Below are 22,254 nucleotides of genomic sequence, written 5' to 3' on the forward strand. Positions count from 1 at the left end.
TTATGTTCATTCAATGTCGCCGATTCTGTCACCGCAGCTGTTATTTTTCGTTCAAATTCGTTTTTTAGCATTTAAATTCCTAAAACGATCATTCAAAAACATTTCATTTTCATTCGAATTAAAACGTGTTTCTTTTTCGTAAAATGTTCATTCAATTTAAAGCGAGACGATTCGCGATTACGTAATAGCGTCTTCCGTTAATTCAAATTCGTTTCTATGCAGTTTCACACGTTTTGCAGACAAATTAAGCACGTCAATCTTACCCAGTATGTTATATAGAACCCCGCAAGCTTAGTTCCATGCTAAATCCATTTCAAATTGTATGGTTGGTAAGCAACAAACATGTTAATTGTCCTCACTATGGGTGTATTTGTATACCCACTAAATCATCACTATTTAGCAACTGAACGATCATGTGTTAAGTAGATAAAAACCTAGCCACATCAAAATAGAATTAGCATGGAACTAAGCAAGAGAGTCTTTTTATGAATATGCAATGATATAAGTGCATGCAAAGTGTGTGTTTACAGACTACGATTGTATATATTAGAGTTGTTGACGAAAATGAATGCAAACTGCGCATTTGTAAGCGGTTGTGAAACCGAATGAAACAAGTGCTAAATCCATTGACTGAATATACTAAATCGAATGAAAAAAAGTGTTATTTTGAATGAAATTTACACGCCGGCAGCTTTATTTCGCGAATTTGAATGAACTTTGTATCAAAACGAATAAAAAACTTACGAAAGTGACCAAGAAATCCTATATTATAAAGCGGAACTACATGATAAAGAGAAGACATAGCAGACGACAGCTGTAAAAGGTCTCCGCCCACAGTTTGCTGGTCCACTGAATACGAAACACATGCACAAACTTCGCAGACGAGAATTTCAAATTCAAGAATTAGAAACAGCGAACGATTGAACATTGGTGTTTTGGTTTGATCGCCTCGCCTACAAAGACGAGAAAACATTAAGAAAACTTCATGAAATGTCTCGTAGACCTCATAATTGTTGCCTGACATCGTGTTTTAGATGTTGCCAAACACCAGGAAGAATAGGAGATGAAGAACTAGTAAGTTACATTATTTGTATTTTTAAATTCTTTTAGCATTGGTCCCACAAGTGGCTTTTTATGTTGTAAATTATTGGGGCCTAGATCTAGTTGTTTTTTCTCTTCAAATTAAATTGTTAGTAGTTAGTGGTTTTCTTGTTTTCTGTGTAAAGAGAATAACAACTTAGTTACTAAGCATGGATTTGAGCTTAATGTGTTTGTGTTGTGTCCTCTGACTGAGGAGGAGAGGAGGAGCAAGAGAAAAAGAAGGAAGAAGAAGTTGAGGAGGAAAAGAAGGATCGAGGAGGAGAAGAAGGAGATCGAAGGAGAAGGAGGAAAAGAAATAGGCCTAGGTCTAATCCTTAGAATTGAAACACTTGTCCGTGACAGTTTACAGTATGATATCACTTCTGCTTAAAACTCTCTGAATTCAAATCAAAGTCTTACAGAGAAGTCTGAGCTCAGAGAACAGGTTCCCTTTTCTCTTTAAAATTAAATGTGAAAATATCAAAGTCAACCACTGTCTCTCTGATCAAGCAACTTACTGACAACTTAGAATGAAACTAAGCAGTATTATTTTAGCTTCTGTTTATTTCTGTTCATTTATTTTCATCTAGCAATCTATAGCATCCAGCCAACATGGACATCATCTGCATTTACCCACAAAAGACTATGATGTAAGTAAGCTGTGCTGTAATTGCTGTCAAAGTAAATTGAGAGTAATATTTTCAATATTGATTTCTTTACACTCACAAGAAAATATCTTTATAAATTGCCCCATGTGTAAGCATTGAAGATTTTCTACTACAAAGTACAAAATTGATGTATGTTGAGTTCCTCTAAATCTTGATTTGAAGAATTCTGTGTTTTTTCTCTAAATTTTGTTATCAGTTGGTGTTAATATTGACATTTAAATTGCAATAATTTTCACTCCCCCCCCCCCCCCCAAAAAAAAAAGAAGAAAAGATGAAGATAGGATGAATATAAAGATTAGAACCGAAGAAAATAAATGAAACTGAAACATTAACAATATTAATTAGGGATTAAAAGAAAATTAAGTTTTAGACCCACTGACCATCCTTGGTGGCAGGTGCTTGAAAATGTAATTTTGTCCCATGTTAATAATATTATGCCAGCCATGTACTCTGATTTCTTACATATTGCACATGTATTAATAAATAGATCTTTTTAATGCTTATTATCATTATTATTATTATTGTTATTAGATCTATTATTATCATTATTATTATTATTATTATTATTGAACTTGTCATTTTTGATGTTGTTATCATTATTAATAATATTAATGTTCTTGTTATTATTGTTATTTTCATTATCATCATTATATTGTTATAATTATCATTAGATTGATTGTTATTACTTTCGCTATTAGTAATTACTATTACTATTACTAATTGCTATTGCTATTGCAATGTCCTTATAGAGTCTCGACTATGATACATGTTATAGTCAAATCCATTCTGATATGTTGGAGGCTAAAACATCATGGGCTAGTCAACATCTTGAAGTCTTCCGATGGATCATGACGGCTGCCATTGGCATCTTGACAGGATTGGTGAGCTCATAAGATTTCATTTCATTTATTTATTTCACTCATTAGTCATTTTACATCAAAAGTATATACATATTTGTTCATTATCAACGTAAGATAAAAGGAAGTGGGGAATCATGAAAGCCAAAATTGGCTTGACGAGAATGATCCCCAAATAAATACTTGGCATAAACAAGATACAAACTTATTTTATATAAAAAAACATTGTACATGTACATTCACAACAACAGAGGACAGAGGAAAGATAAAGATAGCATAAGGTAAGGACAGTTACAGGAAGATATTAAGAGGGAGAAGATAAGAAGAAGGAAGTTACAACTTGAATTTTCTATTCTATATAATAAATGACGATTTCATTTTGTTCCGCTTAAATAACCCTTACACATATATTTGAAGTATTTCCATGTAATCGCACTGTTTTATGTCATTTGGCAAACTATTCCAAATAAATGGGCTTCACTTCAAGTCTTCTCTTCCTTCCCTTTTCCCTTTTTCTTCTTTGTTCCATTTTTCTTCTCTCATTTCTTCTTTCACCCATTGAATACATTAGGGGAAGAGATAAGATAATTACGGTATCTGATTTCACTGAGATGGATGCCGAAGACTGGAAGGTTTGGAGAGAAGCCAACGTCCAACCCAACAGTTTTGGAAAAAATATACATTATAAAATAATGATGATGAACCCTTTTATTTGAATACTGCAATCCAATACTATATACCAATCTAATGAAGACCCATAGAAATGTGTATTATAAGAACAAATCCATCTTGATCTTTGTTAACATATACCATGGGAAACCATTGTGGCATGATACATGTATATGTGATGTGCTTATTAAACTTTTCTATAATCTTGTGTAAGCAATTTTATCTGACTTTTCTGGTCTGTTTTTGCATCTCTAGGTAGCTGTATTTATCAACTACTTTGTCGGATTGCTGAGCAACTGGAAACTAGGAACAGTTGATAATTGTATCCTTCTTTGAAAAAATAGACTTAACTGTATACCTACACAACAAGAATGAGATGATATCTATAATCGAATGAAACTAGTAAAGTGCTCACAGTTCTGATAATAACTGGGATGCTACTTAAAAACAAAGACTTGCCTTAAGATTAGTTTTATGGCAGTGAATGATCTTGATTGAAGCTTAAAGTTTCAGGCTATATGGTAACCCTTAATATTGGAGATGATTAAATTAAATTTTCACAGAATCTAACAAAACCTAATGTAAATGGTCAACACTACACATGAGTGGTATCTACTAAATAGTTTGGTAGAAAGCTGAGCATCAAGCTTGTCGTCCTGTCATCGGTGCATTAAGCGCTATATAAATCCAGATTATCTTTTAATGATTTTATTTGACAAATGTTTATACAATCTTGACTCAAAGACTGCTCAGACTTGGGTGATTGTTCCAAGTACAGCTGCCTCGGTGTCCCTCTCATGATCCTTCTAGCTTTCAACATGACGTTTGTTCTCATAGCGAGTCTGTTGGTGGCACTCGAGGTAAGTTCTATTTTCCATACATTAAGCCACGTTCCGATATCTTGACCAGGTTTTTTGGTCATGCATCTAATGAACCTGCCATACTTGTTCCGAAAACGGAACAATAATGCATTAGTGTTAGCAGCTCCCCAGTTGTAGGAGGAACTCTCCAAACTAGTGAATGATTGTGAGACTGATACCGTAGATGACTTCAAAAGAAGACTGAAAACACACCTAATTACTAGGGTTTTCTCATGCATATAAGTTCCAGTATTTTGTTGTCACTTACAAGGTACATTATCATAATCAATAATTGTTATGATTAATCTTTATTTTCATTTTGAGTTATAATCATCATCATCATCATCAATGTTATTATTGTTATCATTTTAGCCCATCGCTGGTGGATCTGGTATCCCCGAGATCAAGTGTTATCTGAATGGTGTCAAGGTGCCCCATGTAGTCCGACTGAAGACACTGGTGTCCAAGGCTGTAGGGGTACTTTTCAGTGTGGCAGGAGGTGAGTGATCAGAAAGGGTTGGAGACTGGTACTAGTTGAAACCAGTAATCTACTGGTCCTAATTAAACTGATAGTCGACTGGTTGTAGTTCAAACTTGTACTTTCTACTGGTTTCTAACTGATACCAGTTTAGACTAGTAATCTACAGGTCCCAGTAACAACTGGTAATTCTATTTGTCGACTTCAAACTGGTATCAATTGGTTTTAACTGGTACCAGTTGAGACTATTTGAGACTAGTTCAAACCAGTAGATACCAGTTGGAAATCCTTACTGGTTTCAACTGGTATCAACTGGAATTCCGACCTGGGAATGTAATTTGATTGTCTCATCTATTTCTCTGTTATTTGTGATTAAAACTGATCTTAATCATCATCATAAAGGATTTATCTCTCTATTTTCTGTCAGGTTTCTTTGTTGGAAAAGAATAACCGATGAATGATTCACAATGGTTCATTGATGATTTTGTGTTTGTCATTACTGTAATGGAAATTAATCTGAATCATTATGAAGAACAATTGTCAATTTTAACTCAGGTTTATAACTTCGAAAAGAAGGGCAGATGTTTCACAATGTTTCATTGTTGTCTTTTTGTTCATTATTACTGTAATGGAAATCAATCTGAATCATCATTAAGAATTATTGTAGAAGTGTCGTGGTTGAGTGGATATGTCACCGGACTGTGGATAACAAGGTCCACAGTTTGAGTCCAGCTGCGGCACTAATGTCCTTTGTCAAGACATTAATCTACATTTGCCACACTCAACCCAGGTGAGGTAAATGGGTAGCTACTAGCAGGTAGGATTATTCCTTTGAATGCACTGTGTGCTGATAATGGCTGCAGGAGCTAAAGCCAGGGTAATAATTTCTGAAGCTCTTTGAAATACTTATCTTATTTAATGTGATATACACGCTATACAAAAAACGAATATTATTATTATTGTCCTTTTTCTCTCAGGTATATTTGTTGGAAAAGAAGGGCCAATGATTCACAGTGGTGCGATTGTTGGAGCAGGTATCCCACAATTCCAAAGCATCACATTCCGCAAGTTTAACTTCAACTTTCCATATTTTAGAACTGATAGGTAAGCCTTGGGTTATATGTTTAAAGGTGAACATAAATATACTTAATTGCACTTTAAATTGTTGTAATGATGCTGAAAAAGTTATTTAGAAGTTGTCTTTCATATAAGAATAATAATTGTGATTTATATAATGTGTGATGGAATTAACAATCAACCATTTATCTCAGTGCATTTTAAAGAAATTACATGTACTCTTACTAAACAATTACGTATGTAAGTTTTCAGAGATAAAAAAGAGCATAAAATGAATGTTTATGTAGTAATAATATGTTGTGTTTGTGTGAGGTATATTGTTTAAATTTATTTATTTATGACATAATTAGGGCTTGAAAACAAATCACTGGTTTCTTGCATGTATGTTACATGTTTCTACAATTAATACCAAATAGAATAAATAATAGAATAGATAAACAGTTCTGTGTTCTGAAATGATACAGTGCGACATATTCCTGATTAATTCACCTTTTTTTTTTACTGTCATCTTTCCAAACCATTTTTTCCATCAGAGATAAAAGAGACTTTGTTTCAGGCGGAGCAGCAGCAGGGGTAGCAGGTTAGTCAACGAATCATCAGTATTATCTCATTAACCAAATATGCAAATGAAAATCATGCACACCATAGATATTTACTCAATAAAAGAAGCAGTAAATTCCATACAATTTTGAATGGTTTGAATGGTTTAAGATGGGTATGCAAAGATCTTTTTGTGTTAGTATTCATTTAATATTTATCGTAACAATACCCAAGTTGGGTTTCCAGGTCAGTGAGAACACACAAAAATATTGTACACTACACTACAAAGTGTAGTATTCTTTGTTACAGAATCAATTTATGGAATTTCATGAAGGAAATGCATATGCAAGATATCTTAGCATGGGATCATGATAAAAGTTTGATGCTAAAGCATTTATAAATGACTCTTACATCAATCTTGATAGAGGTTGCCATGTGTTATGTATGAAAAAAACATTGAGGTCACCTGCTGTCAGGCATGATGGGACAAGCATTCAAAATTTTGTGGTTTGGCTCAGTAACTGGAATCAGAGCTCTCCAAAACATTTACCAGGGCTCGTTGCATAAAACTTACCATTGATGGTAACTTTGTCTTCAATGGGAATTGCCATGGTAACAGCGATCAACAGCATTACTATTAATGGCAAAGTTACCATCAACGGTAAGTTTTGTGCAAGGGGCGCGGGCCCAGATGCATTAAAAATCAAAGGGCAAAAAATATTTCTGCACACATTGTGTCCAATTTTGTTATATGACCATATTGCATCCAACGTCTGGAATTTTAAAAGGAAGAACAGCCTTAAAATCTTTAAATTGGCAACAGCTTGAGGGGTTCAAAATCATTTTTTTTCTACCTAAATTGGCAATTTATATCCATCTTTTCAATAGAATTCAAACCCATGTATAGTTTTTTGAGAGACATCACGTTTTATTAGAACAATGTAGCATTAAAAGAAACACACTATTGTTGCCAATTTGAAGAACAATATGTAATCAATTTTAGTCCAAAAAGATCCCTGTCCTGAAAGGAGGGTTAAAAATCCTGGTAGGAGTAATCCTTGAAATGCACTGTGTGCTGATAAGGGTAATAAAAGTCCAAACTCTTTGGAAGCGCATTGAGATGTCATTTAATAATGTATTATGCGCTATACAAGAACTGAACTATTATCACTATTATTATTAACTACCAAACCGATGTACTTTTCTTTCAGCTGCCTTTGGGTCACCTATAGGGGGCGTTCTGTTCAGCTTGGAAGAAGGTTCATCGTTTTGGAACCAAGCGTTGACGTGGAGAACAGTAAGTCAAACTTCCAATATCCTTAGGTAACTCACATTTTCTAATCTTTTGTCCACCGACGGAACAAACTAGACTGCCATTGTCAGCCTTGTCACATACATCGGTACATGCAAATAAAACTCAAAACAATGTGGCACTTTAGAGGTTGTTCAATGGCATAATAAAGAATTAAAGGGGACTAATTACACAAAAATATTATCTGTATATCAATAGAAGACATACAATTCACCACTCTGCCGGCAAGTAATTTTAGATGACAGCTAGCTTGCACAGATGTTAACACCCAAAGTGAATGTGCTTCTATTCGCACTGATTATTCTATACTCTGCATTTTTGTGCAGAGTACGCCTGTACAAGAAACCTAGTCGTTTTAGGAGAAAAAGGAGGGTGATGCAAAAGGTCAATAATTATATTGTTTTCTTTTCTGAGTTCATTTTTTAAAATCATAAATTGATCTTTACATTAATCATGAAACAGATTGAGAATATTCTTTTTCATGCCTTTGTATTTCTCTCCAAGTTTTTCTGTGCCATGTGTGCAACATTTGCTCTCAATTTCCTCATGTCTGGCATCAACCTCGGTGAGTGGGGCGGACTAAGCCAACCGGGACTTATCGACTTTGGTTTATTCAAGGTGAGATATAACTGGTACAGTTAAACCTGCTTTATAGTGACCACCTGTATAGAAAGAATATCTATCTATCTATCTATCAGGCTATAATTCATCCAGAAAGTGGACAAAGCCCTCCTCATAACATTTCCATTTTCTTCTGTCTCTAGCTATCCTAGTCCAAACGACCATTCCCATGTATGATGTTAGGTCATCCCTCCATCTTCTCTTCTGCCTTCCTCTTCTTCTCTTTCCCATCCTTGGTTGCCATTCTGTTAAACGATTTGTCCATCTATTGTCCTGAAGTCTTGCATTGTAGACTACCTGTCTACAAAGACCACATTTTCTGTTTCCCTTGAAAATAGTTTCTCATTGAAACATGTATGCCTAATAAAGGAGCCTGTACATAAAGACCTCCTCTTTTGAGATCAACTTGTTATGTGATTATTAACTTTTCTCACTCATAGCTTTTTATAATTACTAAAGATCTAAATGAAAGAGCTTTAATTTGCCTCCTCAACTGGTGGAATTTATTTCTTACCTTTCACTCCGATGTACTTGTGTTGATTTTGATAGTAAATCCAGTAACTGTTTTAATAATAAATAACAGTCAAACCTGCTTTAGTGACCACCTGTCTACAAAGACAACATTTTTTTGTTTCCCTTAAAAATGGTTTCTCATTGAAACATGTACTAAAGGAACCTGTCTACAAAGACCAGCTTTTGTTTTTCCCTTGGGCCGTCGCTATAGACAGGTTTGACTGTATATATATATAAATCGCTGGGAAATATAAAAATGTAACTAATATCCGACGACCGGAGTAATAATATGTGCTGCGCCTAGAAACAAAGTATTAGGCGCATTATAAATGTGAGCTTTTGTTATTATTATCAATATTCTTCAGTGTGGTTCAGGGAAATGCAATTTGTGGACAGCATTTGATTTACTCATCTTCATCGCTATGGGCTTTGTTGGCGGGCTGTTGGGGGCGCTCTTCAATGCCATCAACACCTTCATCACGGTATGTCGTCTGCAGAATCCAATTATGAGACGTAAAGTTGCTAGGTGAGTGTACACAAATATTCTAATTGGAGCTATGTATAGACAGCCTAATCAATCGATTGGAATATTCATCAATGATATCTTTACAGTGTTATCCAGACTCCAAAAAGAAAATAAAGACTGTTATCTTATGGGTGATTATATTGCTTTCAGTAAACAAATTATTTCTATAAAAATCAGCAATTATGAGACGTAAAGTTGCTAGGTGAGCGAACAAAAATATTCTAATTGGAGCTATGTATAGACAGCCTAATCAATCGATTGGAATATTCATCAATGACATCTATACAGTGGTATCCAAACTCCAAAAAGAAAATAAAGACTGTTATCTTATGGGGAATTTTATTGGTTTCAGTAAAAAAAAAAAATTCTATAAAATCAGCAATTATGAGACGTAAAGTTGCTAGGTGAGTGTACAAAAATATTCAAATCGGAGCTACATGTATCTATATATATGTATAGACCACCTAATCAGTCGGTTGGAATATTCATCAATGATATCTATACAGTGGTATCCAAACTCCAAAAAGAAAATAAAGACTTTTATCTTATGGGCGATTATATTGCTTTCAGTAAAAAAAAATCTTTCTATAAAATCAGTAATAATCCTTTGCATGTGTAAACCCTCAAACCTAAGTCACACCGCCAAACTGACTTTAGACCGACTCCAAACTGACTAATTCTTGACCCTAGATGTAATATAATATTTTTGTTTGGTCTCACGTCGGTCTTGTTGGTGTGACTAGGGTATTACCATGTCGTAGGCAGTTGAGCACTCTAAAAAATCTCGTATTTTATCCAATATATAGACACAAAATAATTCAACTCTCTTACACCCCAATTTAGCCAAAAAGTGTAGGTGCCTGTTTGTGAGGTTGAACTAAATGGAGAATAATCACCACCGAGGACCATATATGGTACAGATTTTTGGCATTCAATTCCCTCATTATTTTCACTCTCAGGCCTATTTTTAAACCGTGAAGAAAATATGTACAGACAGAAAAGCATCATACATGTATACCAGTAAGTATGGTAATGATCAAATATAATTAGTACTTTTATTGAGTATTGCCTGTTTCTTATCTTTCTTTCATTTTTTTCAAATTTTCTCCTCTGCGACAGGGTTTTGGAGGCAGTCCTTGTTGCCTTGGTTACAACTCTTGTCGCTTTTCTTGCTGCCATGACGATGGGACAGTGTAAACTCCTTCCAGCATCGGTATGTACATGGAGATTGTGTTTTTTTCAGAGATTTACGAACACGCTTAAATGATAACTGCAATTTTATCCCAGTGTCCTTGTTTTGATTTATTATGAGGAAAAAGAAAGGAAAGAGTTATACAAATAGGGCATGAACAGATATGAAAGATATAGACAGAGACAGGGAGGGGTGGAGAAGGAGAAAGAGGGGGAGGGGGAGAAGGGGAAAGAGGGAGAAAAGGAGGGAGGGGAGACAGAGAGGCACTCACACACACACACAGACAGACAAAACGGATCTTGAATGGGGAAGCTACTTTTCATAGTAATGATCTGAATGCCAGTGCTAGATGGACATGAAACTTTCAGGCGATATTTTGTTTAATCTCCAACTGAAATTTTAGAAGGTTTAAATATGTAAGATGGTCTAAATCATGAATTTGAATATGGCAAATAGTTAGTGGGTAATGGAATTGAATATTGTCATTTTTTTCTTTTGTTTTCTTATTTTCGTAGTCGAGCAGTTTAAGAACTTGACTTGAAATTCAATGGTCGTGGTTCAATCCCCGACACGGCACTAATGTCCTTTGGCAAGACGTTGATAAACATTTGCCACTCTCCACCCTGGTGTTAAATGGGTAACCGGAAGGATGAGAAAGATATTATTGTTATTATTATTCTCGTGTTATTTTTCTGAATCTAGAATTCTACATCACCCGCTGAGATTGGCTCCTCCGTGAGGACTTATTTCTGCCCTGAAGGTTACTACAATGACATGGCTACCCTCTTCTTCAACCCACAGGAAGAAGCCATCAAACAACTCTTCCACCAAGAGGGTAGGTCTACCTAAAAAGTACCTGTGCAGAGATGCCAACCAGTATGATTAAATCGTATTTAGTACGATAATACGATATCACCTCTTTTCAACAATAACAACAACAACAAAACTATAAAAACCGCGGAATCGCATAGAAACATGTACAAGTAAACCCCCTCAACCCCAACAAAAACTTTGCTTTACAATTTTCTCATTTATTTTTAATAAAAGAGCAAACTTATCTACCAGTAAAACATTTTTCTGAAATTTTACTGTGGTAGTGTCGAGTTTTCGTGATTTTTTTTTTTTTATAGGTTACTGTTTTATTGTGTCAAGAGGTTGGTATCTCTGCCTGTGGTCTATTTGACCCTTCCTCGGGAGGCCGCAACTAAGTCCGGAAACTTTTTACTTACTTGCACCATGTTAATAGCATATTGCACCATGCACCTGGCTCTCGTAAGCATGCACACACACACACACTTATCAGTCTGCAAGAATATTCAACTGTTAAGGAGGTAGACTTAACCCAAAGAAGAGGAAGAAAAAGTAATCAAGTCTCTTTTGTTGCCCCCATCTTCCTTCCTAGGTACTTTCAGCCTTCAATCCCTTGGGCTGTTCTTCATGTATTTCTTCTTCCTATCCTGTTGGACGTACGGATCAGCTGTACCCAGTGGTCTGTTTGTACCTTGCCTGCTGTGTGGAGCTGCCTATGGGCGCTTTGTAGGAAATGCATTGAAAAGGTAACTCACTTGAAACTTAACTAAACAACTCTAGGGTTAGAGTAATGCTAGGGACTTCTTGTAGGGCATGAAAAAACTTGACTCTATCGAATCATGTCAATGGTCTTGATTCTCCTATAATTTCTGTTACTAGAACATACAATGTCTCCATTTTAATAGTACACCTAACTCCATGCAGAGAGACAACTGCACATAAGTGCCTTGTCTAAGAAAAAATACAAACTCCTATCAACGAGATGAGATAATGGAGAACTAAAGTTCAATTTCCAAATAATGACAATATATCTTTTTGAAAATAGTGGATGAATTAAGAAGGATCAAAAGAAAGAAAGAAAGTTGCATTGTAGACAGAAAGATAATATGGCGCTATTCTTGGTTAAGAGGACATATACTATTGAAGCATTTCATGACTAAGATTTCACCCTAAATTTTTGTGAGAAGTGTAAGTTGTAGTCGAGTGGTTTAAGCACTTACTTGAAATTAAAAGTTGATGGTTCGATCCCTGACACGGCACTAATGTCCTTTGGGAAGGCATTAATCTTCATTTGCCACACTCGACCCAGGTGAGGTGAATGGGTACCTGGCAGGAATTAATACCTTGAAATGCATGAGCGCTGTAATGGCAGCTAGGCTAAAGCCGGGGTAATAATAAAAAAATGGGCCTCGGAATAGAATTTCTAGATAGACGGTGCTATAGAAATGCCTATTATTATTATTATTATTATTATTATTATTATTATAACTGATACGTGTTTTGTATATCTTTCTTCCACTGCAGTTACTTATCCTACACAAGGATCTACTCGGGGACCTTTGCACTGGTCGGGTCTGCGGCTTTCCTGGGGGGCGTGGTCCGTATGACGATCAGCCTGACGGTCATCATGATCGAGTCGACCAATGAGATCAGCTATGGCCTACCAATCATGGTCACACTCATGGTGAGAATTAAATGCTATGGTCAGGTTGTTGTCTTTCTTGGTCAGGTTATTGATGCTTTCCGTAATAGCTGAAGCATTCTCATGCAGCATTTGAAGTTTATCAAGATTAAGCGTGCAGGAGAGTGTTTCACAAAGACTAAGTCGCCCCCCCCCCCAAAAAAAAAAAAAAAACGCCTGCCAAAAAAAAAGAGAGAGAAAAAGAAGAGACAAAAGGGAGAGGACGTAGGAAGAAAAAGGAGCAAACAAAGACAAGAGTCGAGAACGGTACAACGAATCATCTTCTTTCTCTAATAATTTAATGAAACCTCAAAGCTTCCACGCTTCAGGCGGGAGGGGAAAAACTGAATTTAGACATGGATTAAGAGTCGAGAACGGTACAACGAATCGTCATCTCTCTTTAATAATTTGATGAAACGTCAAAGCTTCCGCGTTTCGCGCAGGAGGGGGGAACTCCCTCCTCCCTGCACTCACCCCCTTATGGAGCGCGCTCTGTAAGTCCCCCCTTAAATTAAATCCTAGCTACGCGCTTGGATCATGCCACATGTATGTTTAGTCCCATTGACCCATGCTGTGTGTAGTGCAATCATTTCCTGTTCATTTTATTATTCCAAAACCTCTCAGCTTTATATATCAATTCATTTATTCTACATAATCAACCTTTCCCAATCGCTTCCAGATATTTTCTCAACATAATCATGTAACAGAACCTAACTTTATCTTTTCAAAGAGAAAGGCATTGGGGATCCAAACAAGATGACAGTGGATGAGATTAATTTGTCCCATCCTTCCATTGTTTTATCAGGTTGCCAAGTGGTCAGGTGACCTCTTTAACCAAGGGCTTTATGACATCCATATCAAGCTCAGAGGGGTGCCACTCCTAGAATGGGAGACAAACAGAAAAATAGAAAGGTAACAGCTTTTTAAATACAGTCTCATTATCAGAAATTTGCATATAAAATATTAAAAAATAAAAAACATTGGTAGTGAGAAAACAGTTGTGAAAAGGAATGTTTCACTTTTAAGGAGAAAAAACCATTCAGATAGAGAGGCAAAGTGCCTCGATACAGTAGTTAACTTTTATGTTCTTTAATTACAACCAAATGTCAGTATATTGATTTATGATTATAGCTACATGTTATTATACCTGACAGTTCGACTATAAAAGCAAACTCTCTCTCTCTCTCTCTCTTTCTCTCTCCCTCTTCCTCTCTCTCTCCCTCTCTCTCTCTCTCTCTCTCTCTGTCCACACCTGGGTCATGTATGGTTAATGTCCTGCCAAAGGTCGTACATGACAGTGATGACACATGTGCCCTGCAATACAAACCCCAAACTTTGATTTGATTTGAGTTGATTTATTTTCCACTCAAATATCCACAAGTTAAATTACATATATAAACCATACAGTATCACAATATATAATAGAACAAATGAATTATAAATGTAACGAAATACTGCATGTTCGTAATAAAATAAGTGTACAGAGTACATTTAAGTTTGAGAATAAGACAAAATATTTTATATTGCTTGATTTAACTGAGAGGGGAAAAATACACTATTCTGGTGACTTATGATAGCTGCCAACCATTCCTATCAGTTTGGAGGAATGATTCCTATTTTTTTATCCTCAAGCTACTGACTGTTTTGAACCCTTGATTCCTCTCATTTTCTGAAATATTCTGTGTGAAAAGTAAACAAAATAGACTGTACCCCCAAATTATGCCTTGAGATATTCCTTTACTTTTGCTGTGAAAGGTTGGCAGGTATGATCCACTAGACCTCAACCATCATCATCATAATAATAATAATAATAGCTAGTTCTTATATAACGGTTTTCAGGACCGAAGGCCCTCTCAAAGTACTTTACATATATATATATATATATATATATATAGATATATATATATATATATACATTGTGTGTATGCACATTCTCCACTCCCTGGGGAACATTCCAGCCAGGCATTATTTTTACAAGCGCACACTTGCTGACTTAAGCAGATTAGCTTTCGCATCCTACCGGGTACCCATTTAACACTTGGGTGAAGAGTGGCAAATGTAGATCAATGTCTTGCCAGAGCTGAAAGGACATTAGTGCCGCGATGGGACTTGAACCGCGGACCTTGTGATCCACAGTCCGATGACATATCCACTCGTCCCAAACACCTCTACAAAATGTTTTATTATAACGTTTCTCCATCTCCTAGACTTCGCGCCCATGATGTCATGGAGCCTGACCTGGTCTACATCTACCCCCACACCCGCGTCCACTCACTGATCAACATCCTACGAACTACCACCCACCATGCCTTCCCTGTCGTCACGGAAACAGCACCCAGGCTAAAGGTCAAGAGGTCAGCTGATGCAGTAACGAGCAGGAACATGATGTTCAAGGTACATTATGCATGGTCGATCCTCTTTGCTCTGCCAATTTCGTTTTGTGATATTTGGAAAAAGGCATAAGATTGCAATAGGTATTTGAGATTGAAATAGAAATTAAAGGTTTTTTTTAAATGAATTTTAAGTTTCCAATTAAATTGACCAAGTTTGTATTATTCCTTGAGTAAATTAATATTCCTGATTTTAGACACTGCATGCTGGAAAATGTGTGGGATTTATATATTTATGGATTTATATGCAGGCTGGGTCCTTTTGCTCTACCAACTTTGTTTTGTGATGTTTAGAAAAAGGCATATGATTGCAATAGGTATTTGAGATGAAAATGAAATCAAAGGTTTTTATTAAATGAATTTTAATTTTCCTAGTTAAATTTACCAAGCTTTGATGTAGTCAGTAGTATGTATTGGATAAAACACACTTAGATTGATCCTGTGTAATACGTGTCATTGTTGTCACTTTTATTCCCAGAATGCAACTCTGACGAGGGCGGGAGAAAGGAAGCTGAGGGGCCAGTCTGTCCTCATGAGTGGCGTCCCTCAGACCAATGAACTCTCTGTGACCTCTGGAAGACAACGGTTTCACTCAGAATCAGGTGATGCCACTCCTAGGTAAGTATATAGTAGATCATGCAATAGGCCATTTTCTTGATGAAACCAAATTAGTATTAGAGTAAAAATCCACTCCAAAAATAAATTACTTTCAATAGAAGCAGAAAATTCAGAAAAACCAATCAAAAAAAGTTTGAGCAAAATCGGATAATTAATAAGAAAATTATGACTCCTGCATTAAGACTACTGGCAATGAATGAATTCAGAAGTCAGGTTAAATGAATTAATTATCTCTCCCATTCAGCTCTACCTCTGATCAACCCACTGAGGACTCTAATCCTGGATCTGCCGCTGAGAATGATCAGGTTTTTCAGGATGAATATCGACCTTTGACCTTCCATGGCCTTCTACTCCGAGACCACTTGGTGACCCTCCTGCAGCATGGGGCGTGCTATCCTGAAAATGTCTCTGTAAGTATATTTTTTAATGTTATTTTAGTTTTAGATGTTACCGAGAAATTTCATGGTCTAGCGGATATGTCACCAGACCGTGGATCACATGGTTTATTGTGATTAAGTTAAAACCCAAGATTAGTCGTTCATCAACGCATTCGCACATGTATTCCATCAGGGATAGTTTCGTTCCTAATTTGATATGTATTTATCATCTTTCTTTTTGTTTCACAGAGTTCGTGCCAGCCTCACGTAACCTATGAAGATATGGTAGCCAGATATCCAAGATATTTAGACATCTACGACATTGATGTCACTAACATCAATGCAAACAAGATAGTGGTAAGTTCAGTTTATTGCCATTTGGTCTACAACCAGTTTGGGAGTATCGTGGTCAAGTGGTTTAAAGGTAAAGACCAGTTATGGTCATGAGATTGCATTGTGAAAGAAATGTTGTGGAATCGATCAGAAAAGGTTGATCATCTAGCATCTAGCATCTGCAAGGTTCTGGAATCATCAAAATGATAAGAAATTTGGCCCATTCTTCGTAAAGTTACAAGCACTATACACAGAAAGATGTATATGGGACTACCCTATATCTCTCACAGACCATGAGAGAAACAAATTTACCAAATATATGAATTAGTAGGCGGTTTCCCGGCAAATTTGTTATCATCATGTATTAGTCAAAACATATTCTTTCACATGATTGGTAATGAGAGCGTCCATTTCATTTTTTGAAATTGGGGCGTTTCCAATACTGGTCTTTACCTTTAAGGCACTTGACTGGAGATGCGAAGGTCGAGGGTTCGAATCCCGACACTGCACTTATATCCTTTGGCAAGCTATTTACCTGCACTTGCTACTCTCCACCCAGGTGTTAAATGGGTACCCGGTAGGATGCGAAATTTCATGTGGTTGGACGAGCAAGTGTGCGCTTGTAAAATGGCGACTGACCGGAATGCTCCCCAAGGAGTGGAAAATGTGCATACATTGTATGCGGGCAAACCTGAATCCGATGACCGGGGTAACGATATATCTGTAAAGCGCTTAGGCACATCGTTGAGCGCTATATGAACACAGAATATTATTATTATTATTACTATCCACATGGTATCATAATCATTTGATCTAATTTCCATTTGGTCTAATCCCCCATTAGTCTACTACCCATTTGGTCTATTGTCCATTTAGCCAAATAGCCAGTCAGTCTATTCACCAGTCGATCTAATTCCCAGTTTGTCTAATGCCCATTTCGTCTACCATCCATAAGGTCTACCAATCATTTGATGAAGATTATGTGATTATTGGACCATTTAGAATTTCAGATAGTAGACGAACTGTTTAATGTAGACCAAGAAGAGGGATTTAAAGCCCCACTGCACTACTTATAGCTACTTGCGCCCTCTATATAGCAAACAATGCCTAATCAGTGACAATTGGTCCCCCATGATCCTTTTTTTCTTATGTTAAGTGAGAGCTGATTTGATAACCACCTGTCAGTGACCTTGCAGGGTGGTCTAATCCCTTCTGTAAACTACCATAGTACAGATGGGCTTTAAAAGGGTGAATAATTAGTTAGTACCCTACTGGCTCTCATGAGGAGATGATTTGTCATTGTAATCTAAGTTTCTAACTGGTCACTCCTCTTTCTAGGATGTCAGCAAGTACATGACGACGTGCTCGTACACCGTTTACCCGGACACACCCGCCCCCAAGGTCTTCAATCTCTTCCGCACCATGGGACTGAGACACCTGCCCGTCGTCAACTGCTTTGGAGAGGTGAGATCAGAAAGAAAGAATAAAGAGGAGGAGGAAGAGGAGGAGGAGGAGTATGGTGTTGATGATGATGATGATGATGGTGGTGATGATGATGGTGGTGGTGATGATGATTTGGATATTGATGATGAATTTGATAGTGACACTGATTTACCCCCCTTCTTTGTGAGTTTGGTGAGATCAGAAAGAAGTGATCATTATAATGATGAGGAGGAGGAGGCTGGTGGTGGTGATGATGATGATGAAGAGGAGGAGGCTGGTGGTGGTGATGATGATTATGATGAGGAGGATGATGATGATGATGATGATGATGGGGGTAAGGATGATGATGGTGATGTTGATGGTGATGATGTTGATGATGATGATGATGTTGATGATGTGGTCATAATGATGGTGATGGTGGTGATGATGATAATTATGTTGACAATGATGATGGTGATGATGATGGTGGTGGTGGTGTTGATCTTGATGATGATCTTGATGATGATGATGATGATGTTGATGATGATGTTGATGATGATGGTGATGATGATGATGATTTTGATGTTGGTGATGATGATGATTATGATGATGATGTTGATGATGATGATGATTTTGATGTTGGTGATGATGATGATTATGATGATGTTGATGTTGACGATGATGATGATGATGTTGATGTTGACGATGGTGATGTTGACGATGGTGGTGATGTTGGTGATATTGACTGTAATGATTTAGATATCGATGAGGATATAATGTTGATGATCTACCCTTTCTAGTCTATATTTCTAAATTATTTACTTGATTTGCTCTGTCAGCTCAAATGATTTCTGCTATATTTCTGTTTTAGATCTTGGGAATCATCACCAGGCACAATCTTACAGAGGAATTCTTGGAGGAAAAGGAAGAAGAACTTCATCATAGATCAACGAGAAGTCCAGTACTTGAGTAAAGATTGCGTCAACTCCACTTCAATATCTTGCTAAATTTCCTATATCCTTTATAATATTATGTGCCATATAATAGTTTACTTAAAATATAAATGTATAGTTGTGTGCTATATATTATTTTCCTACAACAACCTACATGTATTTAAATGTGTTTATTAGATTTAACACACATTTCAATGGGATATCAGTGAACTTGTATTTATGACGGTTTCATGAAACTATGCCCTGAACTCATTTTAGAGGAAGAAGTGAAAGATGAATATGTAATTAAATAATCCCTGCATGAAATGATCCATTACTATACACATATTCATTGAGTACATGTTAATGAATAACATTGAAATTATCATATGAATTGAATTATAGAAGAAATTATACCAGCAAACGGTTCTGGTAACAGAATGATTTTAAATTTGAGAATGTTGATTTACATTATGGTATTTTACCGTTGTATAATTTTTGTCTTTTTTGAAGAAAATACTTCTTTTAAATGTTTTGATATATATATTTCAATATGCTAAGATCTGCCTAGTTATTTTTTTGTTAATGCGCTGTATATAACAGATATGTCATCTATGCAAATGCTTTATATGTGATTGCAAATGAACTTTTAAAATATTTTTTTATTGTCAATATATCAGGACTACCGGTACTGGATTACAGCAATATGAATTATTATGCAAATTGAAAGTACGATTTAAACATATGTAGATAGAATTATGCAGTATCATTCCAAATTTGTATGGGTTTCATATTTTGAACAAAATGGAGATCCATGATTTGAAATATTTTGATCAATATTAGACAAAATTTAAGATTAGTCTATATGGTGATTTTTTTATTTCTTTAAATTTTACTGTGATGACCCTGAAAAGTTACTAACAATCACTAGGTCATGGCCTTAAAAATAATGAGTGGAACAGCACAAATGTGTTGCGCAAAGAACTTCCATGCAAAGTACATGTATAACATCTTATGACACCCAGTTTGCACTTATAGCAGTTTGACAACTTTATAGGTTGCCAGAAGCTTGCCCAACATAGCAGCGCTCAGTAGACCCTATATATGCAATTTGCAATTAAACAATTTATGAACAGGAGCAGTATTATGAAAACTATGCCTTTGTAAAAAGATTTTTAGGTATTCTGAAACTGTGTAGATGTATGCAGAGGATTAAAGTTCCAGACATGTTATCAAAGAGCATTTTTTTAATATAAATTTTTAATACAAAATAATTTTCAGAATACTGCTCTAGTTAAACAAGATTCCTCTTTATTGGGCTTCTGTCTTCATGTATAATTTTTAAAACTGTTTATTGTTATTCCTCTACTTGATCTCTTGGAATATATCGATTGATTATTATATTTTTTTTCATGATGCCAAAGAAGTTATATTTTTGCAAACGGTAATACATAAATTACAATTACATCAGGTGTAACTTGCTTGTCATTTGTATAATTAAAGCCTATATGTTGGATACTTATAAAGGAGAGAGGTTAATAGATTTGGGGGTGTATCACAAAGATTCTAAGTTGGACTTAACAATTATGGAAAGCCATTAGCATCCTTGAACGTATTTGGAAAAAGTTATTTTAAAAGGCATAAAATGTTGATTCAGATCATTCATATTTTCTATCATATTGGGAGATTTAATGTTCTTGATGTGGAATTTATGATAAGTCTAAAGCACTTGAATTTTTGCTTATGAATATATTTCATTTTAAGGCTACAAATGGCTCTCCATAACATTTAAGTCCAACTTATAGAGTTAAGTTCGACTTTGTGAAACACTCCCCTGGAGAGAAAAGGGATAACGATAAATGGGTAGGTACATGTAGATAGGTTGGTGGGTAGAGAGGGACGGGGAGAGAGAGGGGATAGAGGGAGAGAGAAAAGAGGGGTGAACTTCAAGCTTTCAGAAGAAAAAAAAATAAAACATCACAATGAGTCACTAATAAAATACACAAATAGTTATATTTTAATATTGATAAACTTACATTTATTTATACCGGAACATATATTTATTATATTTATTTACCGTATACATGTATTTATTATATTTGTTTATACATGTATTTATTATATATATTTGAACTCACATGATTCACTTAATTCGAAAGACCTGTTTAATGGATGACATTATTTCAAAGACTAAGAATTTGGTCCAAAAAGTTGACCTAGAAAATATTCATATAAACTGATTATATATCTTAATCCTTTATGTCCCAACTCTCCACTCTGCCATTCAAAAGGAAGAAAAAGAAATGAAAGATATGGACGGACAATGGTAAATAAGCCATTTTTCATATATTCTTGATGAATTCTTAATCCACTTTGGTTGATTATTGGAACATAATAGACTGCCACAGTTTGAAAAAAGGCCCTGATAAAAAAATGGACGGATAATGGCCAGTTGATCATATGTCGAAAATCATCACACATATAAAACATTATTGGAAAGACTGACTGGTAATGAAATATTCACACAGATATAACATGATTACATATTTGGTTGCAAAATGTGTACTCTGCAAAAAAAATGGAAAAAATAAGTATTTGGTCGCCACATGCTAACATATCAAACAGCATCACAAATACATCTTTAAAACATTTTAAAAACATCTTTACATGCAGGCTCTATTCTTAATTACTATAAAAACCGAAACATTACTAATACATAATTTTAAAAGCCTTTTCATTAATATTAATATATAAAGTTGTTACTTTCAACATGATGAGACAATCACAACATTCCTATTAAGTTCTAGCTTATTAGCAATTAACACAAAACAATTGGCACTAGTAGATAACTCAAAGTATCACATTTCTTATTGCAAATTGCATATCAATATCTCTCTTTGATATATGGACACTAAACCAACAGTCTCCATATTTTGATCTTATTAATTCCTAATTGTATTTCATATTAACTAAATTTGTTAACCTTTTGCATACATATATTACATACCATGATTGCAAAGTGATGAAATATATTATTCATTTTAAAAATTAGTACTTTTACCTCAAAAAATATATTAAATACAGAAATACCTAATCATATTTTTCCACAATTTCAAAACCTTACAATTAAATTCTCTTTTGATTTCATGAGGGCTTGAACATGATGGAAAACATTTGATAAAAAATTCTATTACATCTCTTTTTGAACTAACACACTTATACATGCATGGTAAAAATTATGGTTATTTTGAATATCAATGACTACCAAAAAAAAATGAACAAAAGCAATAATAAATAT

At 35.4% G+C, this 22,254-nt stretch overlaps 1 protein-coding gene across 1 annotated transcript; it reads left to right on the plus strand.

The window, feature by feature from the left end:
- The first annotated feature begins 635 nt into the window (after positions 1–635).
- Positions 636–20,430, plus strand: LOC579870 (chloride transport protein 6). Its single transcript, XM_030986929.1, has 22 exons — positions 636–1,074; positions 1,671–1,730; positions 2,498–2,629; positions 3,530–3,596; positions 4,028–4,134; positions 4,507–4,633; positions 5,590–5,716; positions 6,223–6,269; positions 7,441–7,526; positions 8,046–8,159; positions 9,041–9,201; positions 10,321–10,414; positions 11,096–11,228; positions 11,796–11,949; positions 12,728–12,887; positions 13,690–13,796; positions 15,092–15,278; positions 15,753–15,892; positions 16,137–16,302; positions 16,519–16,626; positions 17,941–18,066; positions 18,896–20,430. The coding sequence occupies exons 1-22, from the start codon at positions 991–993 to the stop codon at positions 18,995–18,997; spliced, it is 2,589 nt and encodes an 862-aa protein (XP_030842789.1). The 5' UTR covers positions 636–990; the 3' UTR covers positions 18,998–20,430.
- Positions 20,431–22,254: the final 1,824 nt, after the last annotated feature.

Source organism: Strongylocentrotus purpuratus, unplaced genomic scaffold, assembly GCF_000002235.5.
Source record: "Strongylocentrotus purpuratus isolate Spur 01 unplaced genomic scaffold, Spur_5.0 spur5_scaffold_16, whole genome shotgun sequence".
In the NCBI taxonomy this organism is placed as follows: Eukaryota; Metazoa; Echinodermata; class Echinoidea; order Camarodonta; family Strongylocentrotidae; genus Strongylocentrotus; species Strongylocentrotus purpuratus.